The following is a 13,712-nucleotide window of genomic DNA, read 5'->3' as shown; positions in this document are numbered from 1 at the left end:
GGGTGGCGGAGAGCATGGGGGAGGTGGAGAGTATGGGGGGTGGCAGAGAGAATGGGGGAGGTGGAGAGTATGGGGGGGTGGAGAATATGGGGGTGGAGAATATGGGGGGATGGCAGAGAGTATGGGTGCCATGGAGAGCATGGGGGGAGGTGGAGAGCATGGGGGTTTGGCAGAGAGCATGGGGGGAGGTGGAGAGTATGGGGGGTGGAGAATATGGGGGGATGGCAGAGAGTATGGGTGCCGTGGAGAGCATGGGGGGAGGTGGAGAGCATGGGGGGATGGCAGAGAGCATGGGGGGTGGCAGAGAGCATGGGGGGGTTGCAGAGAGTATGGGTGCCATGGAGAGCATGGGGGGTGGCAGAGAGCATGGGGGGTGGCAGAGAGCACGGGGGGATGGCAGAGAGCACGGGGGGATGGCAGAGAGCACGGGGGTGGCAGAGAGCATGGGGGTGGCAGAGAGCACGGGCGGATGGCAGAGAGCATGGGGGGAGGTGGAGAGCATGGGGGGAGGTGGAGAGTATGGGGGGATGGCAGAAAGCATGGGTGTCGTGGAGAGCATGGGGGGAGGTGGAGAGCATGGGGGAATGGCAGAGAGCATGGGGGGTGGCAGAGAGCATGGGGGGATGGCGGAGAGCATGGGGGGGTGGCGGAGAGCATGGGGGGGTGGCGGAGAGCATGGGGGGGGTGGCAGAGAACATGGAGGGTGGAGAATATGGGGATATGGCAGAGAGTATGGGTGCGGTGGAGTGCCCAGTGGGTAGCAGCAGAGAGAAGTGGGATAGGAGGAGCGGTGGGGGCGGCTGCATATAGAAGAATAATTCTCTCCATCCTCCTCCTGCAGTCTCTGAATGTTCTCCTCTACCTCTTGCAGGCATTCTGCTACTGCAGGAGGAAGATGGAGAGAATTATTATACAGCCGCCCCCACCGCTCCTCCTATGCAGTTTACAGGGGGGAGGGGGGCTGAAATCACATTTTCACCTGCTCCAAGATGTCTTCACCGGCTCTGGCTCCTCCTCCCGACATCGACGGCTGACTTATACAGGCGGCTGAAGGAGTCTCATCTAGCTCCTCCCCCCGGCGCCGATGGCTAAGCAGCCGGGCGGCCGAGGAGAGGCTGGATGAACGGTGCAAGCTCAAGCCCCGCAAGGACTTGCAGCCTGGCAGCCCCGGCGACCGCGGCCCTATGGCCAATCCGGGCCTGCTTGTAGTGTAGATACTTTTTGTAATAAATAAATAAATATATATATATATATATATATATATATATACATATATACACATATACACAGTATCTCACATAAGTGAGTACACCCCTCACATTTTTGTAAATATTTTATTCTATCTTTTGATGTGACAACACTGAAGAAATGACACTTTGCTACAATGTAAAGTAGTGAGTGTACAGCTTGTATAACAGTGTAAATTTGCTGTCCCCTCAAAATAACTCAATACACAGACATTCATTTCTAAACCGCTGGCAACAAAAGTGAGTACGCCCCTAAGTGAAAATATCCAAATTGGGCCCAAAGTGTCAACATTTTCTGTGGCCACCATTATTTTCCAGTACTACCTTAACCCTCTTGGGCATGGAGTTCACCAGAGTGTCACAGGTTGTCACTGAAGTCCTCTTCCACTTCTCCATGACGACATCACGGAGCTGGTAGATGTTATAGATCTTGTGCTCCTCCACCTTCTGTTTTGAGGATGCCCCACAGATGCTCAATAGGGCTTAGGTCTGGAGACATGCTTGGCCAGTCCATCACCTCAGCTTCTTTAGCAAGGCAGTGGTCATCTTGGAGGTGTATTTGGGGTCGTTATCATGTTGGAATACTGCCCTGCAGTCCAGTCTCTGAAGGGAGGAGATCATGCTCTGCTTCAGTATGTCACAGTACATGTTGGCATTCATGGTTCCCTCAATGAACTGTAGCTCCCCAGTGCCAGCAGCACTCATGCAGCCCCAGACCATGACACTCCCACCGCCATGCTAGACTGTAGAGAAGACACACTTGTCTTTGTACGCCTCACCTGGTTGCTGCCTCACACACTTGACACCATCTGAACCAAATAAGTTTATCTTGGTCTCATCAGATCACAGGACATGGTTCCAGTAATCCATTTCCTTATTCTGGTTGGCTTCCTCAAACTGTTTCCGAGCTTTCTTGTGCATCATCTTTAGAAGAGGCTTCCTTCTGGGATGACAGCCATGCAGACCAATTTAATGTAGTGTGCGGCATATGGTCTAAGCACTAACGGGCTGACCCCCCAACTCTACGACCTCTGCATCAATGCTGGCAGCATTCACACATTTATTTCCAAAAGACAACCTCTAGATATGACGCTGATCTCGGGCACGCAACTTCTTTGGTCGACCATGGCGAGGCCTGTTCTGAGTGGAACCTGTCCTGTCCTTAAACCACTGTATGATCCATCTTCAGCTCGGTTTCAGGGTCTTGGCAATCTTCTTATAGCCTAGGCCATCTTTATGTAGAGCAACAATTCTTTTTTTCAGATCCTCAGAAAGTTCTTTGCCATGAGGTGCCATGTTGAACTTCCAGTGACCAGTATGAGAGAGTGAGAGCGATAACACCGAATTTAACACACCTGCTCCCCATTCACACCTGAGACCTTGTAACACTAACAAATCCCATGACACTGGGGAGGGAAAATGGCTAAGCCCTTGTACACATGATCGGAGATTCCGACGGAATGTGTCCGATCGGACCGTTTTGTCGGATATTCCGACTGTGTGTGGTCTACATCGGACTGTTTCCGTCGGAGTATCCGACGGACCAAGTTTTCCAACTTGTTGGTAAAATTTTCAGACAAAATGCTCCGATCGGACATACTCCAATCATGTGTAGAGAATTCCGATCGGACAAAGTGCCACGCATGCTCAGATCAAATTCCTACACCAAAGCTATTGGCTACTAGCGTGAACGTAGTCCCGTCGTAACGAAATAACGTCATCACGTCGGATTTTCTGACAACTTTGTCCGACCGTGTGTATACAACAGTTTCGGACAAAATCCGTTAGACAAAATCCGACGGATTTGGTTGTCGGAATCTCCGACCGTGTGTACAAGGGCTAATTGGGCCCAATTTGGACATATTCAGTTAGGGGTGTACTCACTTTTGTTGCCAGCGGTTTAGACATTAATGGCTGTTTGTTGAGTTATTTTGAGGGGACAGCAAATTTATACTGTTATACAAGCTGTACACTCACTACTTTACATTGTAGCAAAGTGTAATTTCTTCAGTGTTGTCAGATGAAAAGATATAATAAAATATTTACAAAAATGTGAGGGGTGTACTCACTTTTGTGAGATACTGTATATATATATAAATTATCCAAGGTCTGGTGTTACCCCAACATCACCTCCATCCCTAATTCAATATATATATATATATATATATATATATATATATATATATATATATTGTTTTTGGTCTTTGATAATTATTTGATGTCTTGTTTATTTTCAGTTTTAACCACTTGCCGCCCGCCCTATTACAAATTGACGGCGGCAAAGTGGTTTCATAATCCTAACCGGACGTCATATGACGCGATTAGGATTATGAGCCGCTGCGCGCCCCCGGGGGCGCGCATCGCGGCGATCGTTGTTGCGGGGTGTCAGTCTGACACCCGGCAACTACGATCTCGGTAAAGAGTCTCCGACGGAGACTCTTTACCATGTGATCAGCCGTGTCCAATCACGGCTGATCACAGTGTAAATGGGAAGAGCCGGTGATCGGCTTTCCCTCACTCGCGTCTGTCAGACGCGAGTAGAGGAGAGCCGATCGGCTGCTCCTCTGACAGGGGGGGTCTGTGCTGATCGATTATCAGCACAGCCCCCCCCGAGGATGCCCACACTGGACCACCAGGGACACCACCAGACCACCAGGGAAAAGGTAATAAAAATCCATAATCCTCCCTAGACCACCAGGGTGCCAGTCAGCACAATGGGTGCCAATCAGTGCCCATAATGGATGCCAATCAGTGGCCACAATGGGCATCACTGATTGGCATGCATTATTGTTTGGCACTGATTGGCATCCATTACTATAACACCGATGCCGCCTATGAGTGCCCACCTGTGCCGCCTATGAGTGCCCACCTGTGCCGCCTGAGTGCCCACCTGTGCCGCCTGAGTGCCCACCTGTGCCGCCTATGAGTGCCCACCTGTGCCGCCTATCCATGCCCACCTGTGCCGCCTATCCATGCCCACCTGTGCCGCCTATCCATGCCCACCTGTGCCGCCTATCCATGCCCACCTGTGCCGCCTATCCATGCCCATCCGTGCCGCCCATCCGTGCCACCCATCCGTGCCAGCTATCAGTGCCAATTTGTGCCACCTATCAGTGTCCGTCCATGTCGCCCATCCGTGTCGCCCATCCGTGTCGCCCATCCGTGCCGCCTATCAGTGCCACTTCATTGGTGCCACATTGGTGCCCATCAGTGCCACCTTATCAGTGCCCATCAGTGTAGCCCCATCAGTGCCCATCAGTGAAGGAGAAAACGTACTTATTTACAAAGTTTTGAAACTGAAACAAAAAAAAACATTTTTTTTTTCAAAATTTTCGGTATTTTTTTATTTGTAGCGCAAAAAATAAAAACCGTAGAGGTGATCAAATACCACCAAAAGAAAGCTCTATTTGTGGGAAAAAAATGATAAAAATTTCATTTGGGTACAGTGTAGCATGACCACGCAATTGTCATTCAAAGTGCGACAGCGCTGAAAGCTCAAAATTGGTCTGGGCAGGAAGGTGTTTAAGTGCCCTGTATTGAAGTGGTTAAACATTGTATTGTTATCACATGTGGACATGAGTGGGGTCTGTGTGGCCCCAAAGAAGCAGGGATTGTCACAAAACGCATTGACCCTACAATGCCCACCAAGTGGGATGTAGTGGAAATAGGGTGTTGTTGTCATTTTGACCTCATGTGTTACTAATGGGTTGTTTTTATACAATTATATGTATAAATTATGTTTTTAATATTTGTATACAATAAAAATGTATGACATTACTTGATGTGTATTTACTATTGGATATAGTCCCACAAGTCCCATGTGCTTTATTTTTTCATTAATATTCCAGATTTTGCTAAGGACCAAGTTTTCCAGTTTCAGGGTGTCTGCTTTCTTTTACAGCGTCCTATGGAGCCACCCTTGTATGCAAACACTAGAGTTATGTCTCCTTATACTTTGTGCATCAATAGAAACACACAGCCCTGTAGTCCAGAATGCCAATGCACTCCCTGCCCGCCCTGGAAAAAGGTTAAAACCAATACAGAGTTCCCAATTCTTCCCCATGCTATTCAAAAATAAAATGCATTTTTCGGCTGGACTTAGAAATTGAAAATATAAAACATATGATGTAAGATTATAATGTATTCTCATTTCCAGCCAACAGGTAGAGCATTTAGTCTCCTTTTCTCATTTCTAGTACCTCCTGTTCTAAAATTCCATGGTGCAGATTCCATTTTCGGTCTGTTGTGGTACATTGGCAGCCCATTCAAATAGATGGACTGCCTTAATGCAACGCACGTTAAATGGTAATTCAGCCTTATCGGTCCAAAGCGCAGAAAAGGTCATTTATTTTTTTAACAACAAAAGCTGCTGCTTTTCCATCCAAAAATATGGCTTTAGATACAATCTAATAAAATAGTGTTAGCTGCAGTAACCATTTGCTGACCACGGCCACTGGCATATTAATGTGCAGATTGGCAGACGGGCAGGGGCGGTAAAACCTCAGCTCAACCACCTACCTTTACTACCCCTTCACCTGTGTAATTGAGGCCTCACTGCACATATGTAACAGTGCTGGGTCAATTACCAAGAACCAGCCCTAGCATATGAAAGGAAGTGGGGCGAGTCATACGTGCCTCCATGACTGAAAGTACTGGATACAGTATTTTATTTATTTATTCCTATTGCTGGGCTAAGAGGTCGGGACGTGAAGGAAAGGTGAGTATATGTTGTTATTGTTTTGGCCTACATTGACAAACCACAGGTTTCCTTTAAATGCAAAAGTCCCACCTTAGTGATATTGCCTCCAGGTTCAACAATATTCATATCTCTCTTGGTACAACAGAAACAATTTTGAGTTTCTTTGTTAAATGTTGACTTTACTGTCTCTTTCACATGATTGCCTTGCCTAAGTTTTTAAAGTCCATTTTTATTTTAGTTCTTCTATAGCTTTCTATCTATGGATATTTTGGATGAACGCACACTTCTTGCCAAGATATTCAGACTTCCCGCCAAGATTAGCCAACCCCTTTCAATACTTCCCACTTCAGTTCCTCCAACTTCAGTTCCTCCCACTTCAGTTCCTCCCACGGAATCAAAACTTACGGAGCTTTTAAAATATATTAGTTGGCCGGAACCTCCAGTGTCTTTGCAGGATTTTTCATTGTCTACCAGTGCCAAGAATTGTAACTACCAACTGTGGAATCCACGGGAAACTTACCGGGTTGGAGAGACTTTGGAGGTGGTCATCACAGCCCGTGATCACAATGGTAAACAAAAGGAGTATGGCGGAGATTTTTTCCAGGCCAAGCTGCACTCTAAAGAATTAAAGGCTGGAGTCACCGGACATGTAAAGGACTTTGGCAATGGAAGCTACCTGGCCAGCATCTTACTCCCTTGGCCGGGGGAAGCCCAGGTCCATATCCGACTCATCCACTCCAGTGAGGCTGTAGATGTTCTGAGGAAGAAAAGAGAAAGTGAACCTGGAAAGGTAATTTATTTAACTGGTGACCCTAAATATGTGCAACCCCTTCATGTCTAAGGCCGCATACACACGGGTGGACTGGTCGCCCAACTTTGTCCGCTGAACAGTGTTTCAGCGGACAGTCCGCTCGTGTGTGGGCTTCAGCGGACAGTTTCAGCGGACAGTCTGACGAACAAAGTTTTTCGGAAATCCCGTAAAACTGTCCGCTGAAACTTGGTTTGAGCGGACAGTCCGCTCGTGTGTAGGCTTGTTCGTCAAACTAAGTCTCGTGCATGCTCAGAAAGAATTTACACGCCGAAGGTTGCATTGCAGTGTATAGGACGTCGTTTTTCTAGTCCCGTCGTACGTGCCGTTCACGTCATCGCGCGCGGTTTCAGCGGACTGTTCGTTCATCGTGTGTAGTCAAGTCCGCTCATGCAAATTTTGAGCGAACTGTTTGTCAAACTGTTTGACGAACAAAGTTGGGCGAACAGTCCGCCCGTGTGTACGCGGCCTAAGCCTTTTTCTGACACTTGTTGCTTACAAGTTAAGATCAGTATTTTTTGCTAGATATTTCCTTAGAACCCCCAAAATTTCTCAATCTCTAATCTCTAATCTCGCCTGCTAGTGGAATGGCGACACACTTTTACCCTTTAATATCTCCATAGGTGACGTTTAAAAAAATTCTACACGTTGCATTTTTTGAGTTACAGAGGAGGTCTAGGGCTATTATTGCTCTCACTTTACCGATTGCGGCAATACCTCACATGTGTGGTTTGAACACTGTTTTCATATGCGGGCACTACTCACGTATGCATTCGCTTCTGCACGCAAGCTCGACGGGGCGTGTTAAAAAAAAATTGTTTTCTTATTTCACCTTTTTATTTTTACATTGTTTTTTTTTTTTTAAATGTGTCGCTTTTATTCCTATTACAAGGAATGTAAACATCCCTTGTAATAGAAAAAAAGCACAACAGGACCTCTTAAATATGAGATCTGGGGTCAAAAAGACCTCAGATCTCATAGTTACACTAAAATGCAATACAAAAAAAAATTGTCATTTAAAAAAAAAAAGAGTAAAAAAAAATTGGCCCTTTAAGAGCTGTGGGTGGAAGTGACGTTTTGACGTCGCTTCCGCCCTGCATTGTTATGGAGATGGGTGGAGGCCATCTTCTCCTCAATCGTCTTTATGCCCAGAGGGCACGGAGCACAGTAGGAGGTGTGGGCCCCTCTCCTGCCACCCATAAAAGTGATCTTCTGGAGAATCTACCGCAGAGACCACTGTTATCAGAAACCGGACCGCTGGCTAAACACGAGGATACCAGGGTTATGGCAGCTAGCTGCTGCCATAACAACGATATCCCCAATCAAAGTTAGGACGTATATTGGCGTGAGGAGGTCCAGAAGTTGTTAAAGCGGTATTAAACCCAAAACCAAAAATGTAATATATTGCAGCTTACCAATCAATAGATATGGTGGCTGAAATTCGTTTTCTTTTTTAGGCTTTTTTCCTTTTGTTTTCACCTGATTATCTGGCCAGTAACACACCTCCTGTATTAGAGTGCCCCCACTCTGGATGAAGGAGCACAGGGGTCACATTTGGACAGCAGCATTGTCAGTCTTGGGGGAGGGGAGTGCTATATGTACTAGTAAATTTAGATACACTAATAAATTGAAGCTGAACTCCAGCTCACACTTTATAATCAGTTACAGTTTTTTTTCCCCTTTGGGATAAAGGTTTTACATAAATAAAAGCTGATAATCGTAAGCACTCCTTTCAGTGGTAAATGGTTTGTCTCATCTCTGTAAACTGATATATCTGCAATATAGTTTTTATGTTGAAAAGCAACAGACTCACTGGCTGGATCACCAGGTGAAAACAGAAACAGAAAGTTTATAAAAGGAAACAAATGCAGCCATCACATCTAAGAATTGGTAATCTAAAAGGTTTGGCCCCTGTGTGGGCTAATTTAGTATGCTAATGAAAAATTTTATAAAAAAGATTTTGCAAAAAAAAAAAAAAAGAATTGGCAATCTGCCTCCCTTAGAGCCGGTTCACACAGGGGCAACACGACTTCCAGGACGACTTTGTGAGGCAACTTGGAGACGACTTGAACACGACTTAGACATGACCTGCGGCGACTTACAACATGACTTTAAGTCGCCCCAGGCCAGGCGACTTTTGCCGTGGCCAATCAGAGAATGAGCTCTGAAGGGGGAACTCCACGCTAAATTTATGAAAAAAAATTGGCGTGGGTTCCCCCTCTGAGAGCATACCAGGCCCTTAGGTCTGGTATGGATTCTAAGGGGAACCCCCTACGCCGAAAAAAATGGCGTGGGGTCCCCCCCCAGATCTATACCAGATCCAAATCCGAGCACGCTACCCGGCCGGCCACGAAAGGGGGTGGGGACGAGCGAGCGCTCCTCCTCCTGAGCCGTACCAGGCCACGTGCCCTCAACATGGGGGGTGCTTTGGGGAAGGGGGACCACGCGGCCCCCCCACCCCAAAGCCCCTTGTCCCCATATTGATGAGGACGTGGGCCTCTTCCCGACAACCCTGGCCGTTGGTTGTCGGGGTCTGCGGGTGGGGGGCTTATCGGAATCTGGGAGCCCCCTTTAATAAGCCCCCGGATACCGGCCCCCCACCCTATGTGAATGAGTATGGGGTACAATGTACTCCTACCCATTCACCTGTGAAAAAAAATGTACCAAAAAAACACAACACACAAGGGTTAAAATAGTTTATTGCACAGCTCCGGGGGTCTTCCGTGGGTCTTCCGTCTTCGGGGGTCTTCTCGCTGGACTCCTCCGCTATCTTCTGCTCTTTTGCTAGCTCTTTCACTCTTTCTTCCTCCTTCGGGGGTCCATACTCATTCACATAGGGTGGGGGGCCGGATTCCGATAAACCCCCCGCCCGCAGACCCCGACAACCAATGGCCAGGGTTGTCGGGAAGAGGCCCTTGTCCTCATCAACATGGGGACAAGGCGCTTTGGGGTGGGGGGGCCGCACGGCCCCCCCTTCCCCAAGGCACCCCCCATGTTGAGGGCACGTGGCCTGGTACGGCTCAGGAGGGGGGGGGGAGCTTGCTCGTCCCCACCCCCTTTCCTGACCGGCCGGCCAGGTAGCGTGCTCGGATAAGGGTCTGGTATGGATCTGGGGGGGACCCCATGCCGTTTTTTCAGCGTAAGGGCTTCCCCTTAGAATCCATTCCAGACCTAAGGGCCTGGTATGCTCTCGGAGGGGGAACCCACGCCAATTTTTTTTTCATTAATTTGGCGTGTATTTCCCTCTTCAGAGCTGATAATTCCATGACAGTCGCCTCCGTATAGACGGAGATCCGACTTGTAGACGACGTCCATTGAAATCAACGGGTACCAGTCGCCTACAAGTCAGATTGAAGTAGTACAGGAACCTTTTCTGAAGTCGGAGCGACTTCAGTAGTGTGCATTAAGACGGCTCTCATTCACTTACATTGATTTTTACATGTTGTCCGACCTGAGGCGACTAGGGGCGACCTGAAGTCTGATCTGAGTCGCCCCTGTGTGAACCGGGTCTTACTCTATCCAAAACAGAAAAAAAAAAGTTCAAACTTCAGATGTTTTTTTTTTCTCCTCCTTAGTTTAGGCCGCATTTACACTTGAGCAGTTTAAAGCATTTTTATTTTTAACATTGCACAGTCTTTCCTTAAAATTGGCCAGCATTTATTAAAATGATTTTCTTTTTAGGAAATGAAAATCATACATAGATGTAGTTTCTATCTGTTTTCTCTCCTTCACGCTTCCCATCAATAGCCTTTTTACAACGATTATTATTCCCGGGGATCCTTTCTTTCTATCTTCAATGTATTCTTTCAATCTTTATCTAATGCCGCGTACACACGACAGGACTTTTTTCGGCGGACTAGGTCCGACGGTCTTTCCGACGGCCTTTCGGCAGAGGTCCGATGGACTTTCCGAATAAGCTGACTTGCGTACACACGAACGGACTTTCTGGCAGACTAGGTCTGACGGACTTCCCAACGGACTTTCAAAATGAACGTCCGTTCATTTTGAACCTGACTCCAGGTACGACAGGACTATAAAGGGAAGTCAATCTAGCAGCTTTCATTGGCGAGATTGACACCTTGTGAGCCCCGTCGCCTGGTATGGATTTTAAGGGGAACCCCCTACACCGAAAAAACGGCATGGGGTCCCCCCCAAAGTCCATGCCAGACCCTTATCCGAGCACGCAGCCCGGCCGGCCAGGAAAGGGGGTGGGGACAAGCGAGCACCCCCCCCGAACTGTACCAAGCCGCATGCCCTCAACATGGGGGGGTGGGTGCTTTGGGGAAGGGGGGCGCCCTGCGGCCCTCCACCCCAAAGCACCTTGTCCCCATGTTGATCAGGACAAGGGCCTCTTCCCAACAACCCTGGCCATTGGCTGTCGGGGTCTGCGGGCAAGGGGTTTATCGGAATCCGGGAGCCCTTTTAATAAGGGGGCCTCCATATCCCAGCCCAACACCCTATGTGAATAAGTATGGGGTACATCGTACCCCTACCCATTCACCTGGGGAAAAAGTGTCAATAAAAAAAACACACTACACAGGTTTTTAAAGTTGTTCATTAGGCAGCTCCGGGGTCTTCTTCCGACTTCGGGGGTCTTCTTCCGACTTCGCCCTTTCTGGTTCTTCTCCTGGGCTCCTCTGCTATCTTCTGCTCTTTTGCCGCTCTTTTGCTAGCGGTGGCCCAGCTTTCTCCTTCGTCGTCGACATTGCCGTCTTCTTCTTCTTCCTTCTTCTGTTCTTCCGATGTTGACACAACGCTCTCTCCCGCTGTAATGCGAGACGACTTATATAGGAATAAGGGGCGGGGTCACGGGGTGATGTCACCCGATGACCCTGCCCCTTATGATGTCATGGCATGCTAGGACTGTTATGTCATAAGGAGCAGAGTCACTAGGTGACATCGATGCACTTATGTACGATGTTACTTATTCACATAGGGTGGTGGGCCGGGATCTGGGGCCCCCTTATTAAAGGGGGCTCCCAGGTTCCGATAAGCCCCCCACCCGCAGACTCCGACAACCAATGGCCAGGGTTGTCGGGAAGAGGTCCTTGTCCTCATCAACATGGGGGCAAGGTGCTTTGGGGTGGGGGGGCCGCAGGGCACCCCCCTTCCCCAATGCACCCACCTCCCATGTTGAGGGCATGCAGCCTGGTACGGTTCAGGGGGGCGCTCGCTCGTCCCCACCCCCTTTCCTGACCGGCCGGGCTGCATGCTTGGTTATGGGTCTGGTATGGATTTTGGGGGGCCCCACTCAGTTTTTTCAGCATAGGGGGTTCCCCTTAAGATCCATACCAGACCTAAGGGCCTGGTGTACATTACCCTGTAGCCGAGAACCAGCGCGATAGGAAACATTGTCGCGGGCAGGTGCTGTAGCTGCCCTAGCATCGTATTTAGTCAGTCAGACCAGCATACAGACGAGCAGGCTTCCCAATAGGAACTTGGTCCGGCGGACCAAGATTTAAAACATGTTCTATTTCTAGGTCCGTCTGTCAGGTCACCTGAGACCAGGTGACAGATGCACTCCATAGGAGTCGGAAGTGCACAGCTAAGGTAGTGGACCTTAGGACTGACTGCTGCGGATTGTACCCAGGGAGATTCAGGATGCAGGTGTATTGGATAACTAACACAGATCCCAGTGGGAGCTAGAGCATAGATTCCCCAGGGTGCGGAGTCTAAGAGCCAGCTGGTGTTCAGCCTCCAGTGGTGAGGATGGACTTCTCCATCTATTTTGAGTAGGTCCCTCTTGACACCAAAACGGCCCTGACCCTTTGAGGCATGGACTCGACTAGACAAAGCATCACACTGCCTCCACCAGCTTGCCTTCTTCCCATAGTGCATCCTGTGCCATCTCTTCACCAGGTTAGAGAGGCACACCCACCCGGTCGTCCACATGATGTTAAAGAAAACATGATTCATCAGACCAGGCCACCATCTTCCAGTTCTGTGGTCCAATTCTGGTGCTCGCTTGCCAATGTAGGTGCTTTTGGCTGTGGACACAGGTCAGCCTGGGCACCCTGACTGGCCTACAGCTACGCAGCCCCATACACAACAAACTGTTCTGACACCTTTCTATTGAAATCAGCATGAGTTTTTTCAGCAAATTGAGCTACAGTAGCTCTTCTATTGGATCAGACTACACGGCCCAGCCTTCCCTCCCACATGTATCACTGAGCCTTCACCTCACATGACCCTCTCACCAGTTCACTGGTTTTCCTTCCATGGACCACTTTTGGTATGGCCTGACCACTGCAGACCAGGAACATCCCACAAGAGCTGCAGTTTTGGAGTTGCTCAGACCCAGTTGTCTAATCATTGCAATCTGCCCTTCGTCAAAGACACTCAAATCCTTAAAGTGATTGTAAACCCTCCCCCACAACTTTGTCCCATGTAAATCAGCATAAAATCCCAAATGATCACTGCTTGTAGATATCTCTTTACTTGCTTAGTATTGTTGTAATCATTTTTGTTCTTTAGAATGAAGTCACTGAGCATGCCCAGATATCCCCTGATTTACGGCACACTCTCTATGTGCTTATCTATCTGTTATCAGGACTTCCTAAGGAACAACACTGAACTCCCAGGAGACATGTGACCATGTGACATGACATGCAGTGTAAACTTGGCCATGACTGCAGTCTTGTCAGCTGAAGCTGATAAGACTGACAAAGGGAAACATTAGACATCGGCACAAGTAAATACTATGAAATAAAAAAAGTCAGCTATAAGCAGGGTTGCCATAGAAACTTTGGATTGAGAAGGAGGCTTGGTTAACAGTACAGGAAGTGCTCAATGTAAGGGCGGAAATACACTCTACTGTGGACTAAGAAAACAATACTTAAGATGGCGCTGCCTAACCCCTGGAAACAAGTTTTTTAACGTTTCTTTAAACAGTAAGTAATATGCGATTTGGGCTAGATTACAGTGGCTATAGTCTGATAATTACTTATTATAATGGACT

The 13,712-nt window shown here is 48.2% G+C and overlaps 1 protein-coding gene across 2 annotated transcripts in view; it reads left to right on the top strand.

Moving 5' to 3' along the window:
- LOC143961318 (NXPE family member 3-like) overlaps positions 1-13,712 on the top strand; it is a 245,689-nt gene that overhangs the window by 205,297 nt on the left and 26,680 nt on the right. For both annotated transcript variants that reach the window (XM_077470577.1, XM_077470576.1), the window contains exon 2: positions 6,185-6,736. In XM_077470577.1, coding sequence (XP_077326703.1) covers positions 6,185-6,736 — 552 coding nt within the window. The remainder of the gene's footprint in view (positions 1-6,184; positions 6,737-13,712) is intronic.

Source organism: Lithobates pipiens, unplaced genomic scaffold (genome assembly GCF_037356315.1).
Source record: "Lithobates pipiens isolate NorthernLeopardFrog02 unplaced genomic scaffold, aLitPip1_a1.2 Scaffold_8, whole genome shotgun sequence".
NCBI classification, from domain to species: domain Eukaryota; kingdom Metazoa; phylum Chordata; class Amphibia; order Anura; family Ranidae; genus Lithobates; species Lithobates pipiens.
Note: the sequence above shows the minus strand (reverse complement) of the source record. Positions and strands in the feature narration are given on the sequence as shown.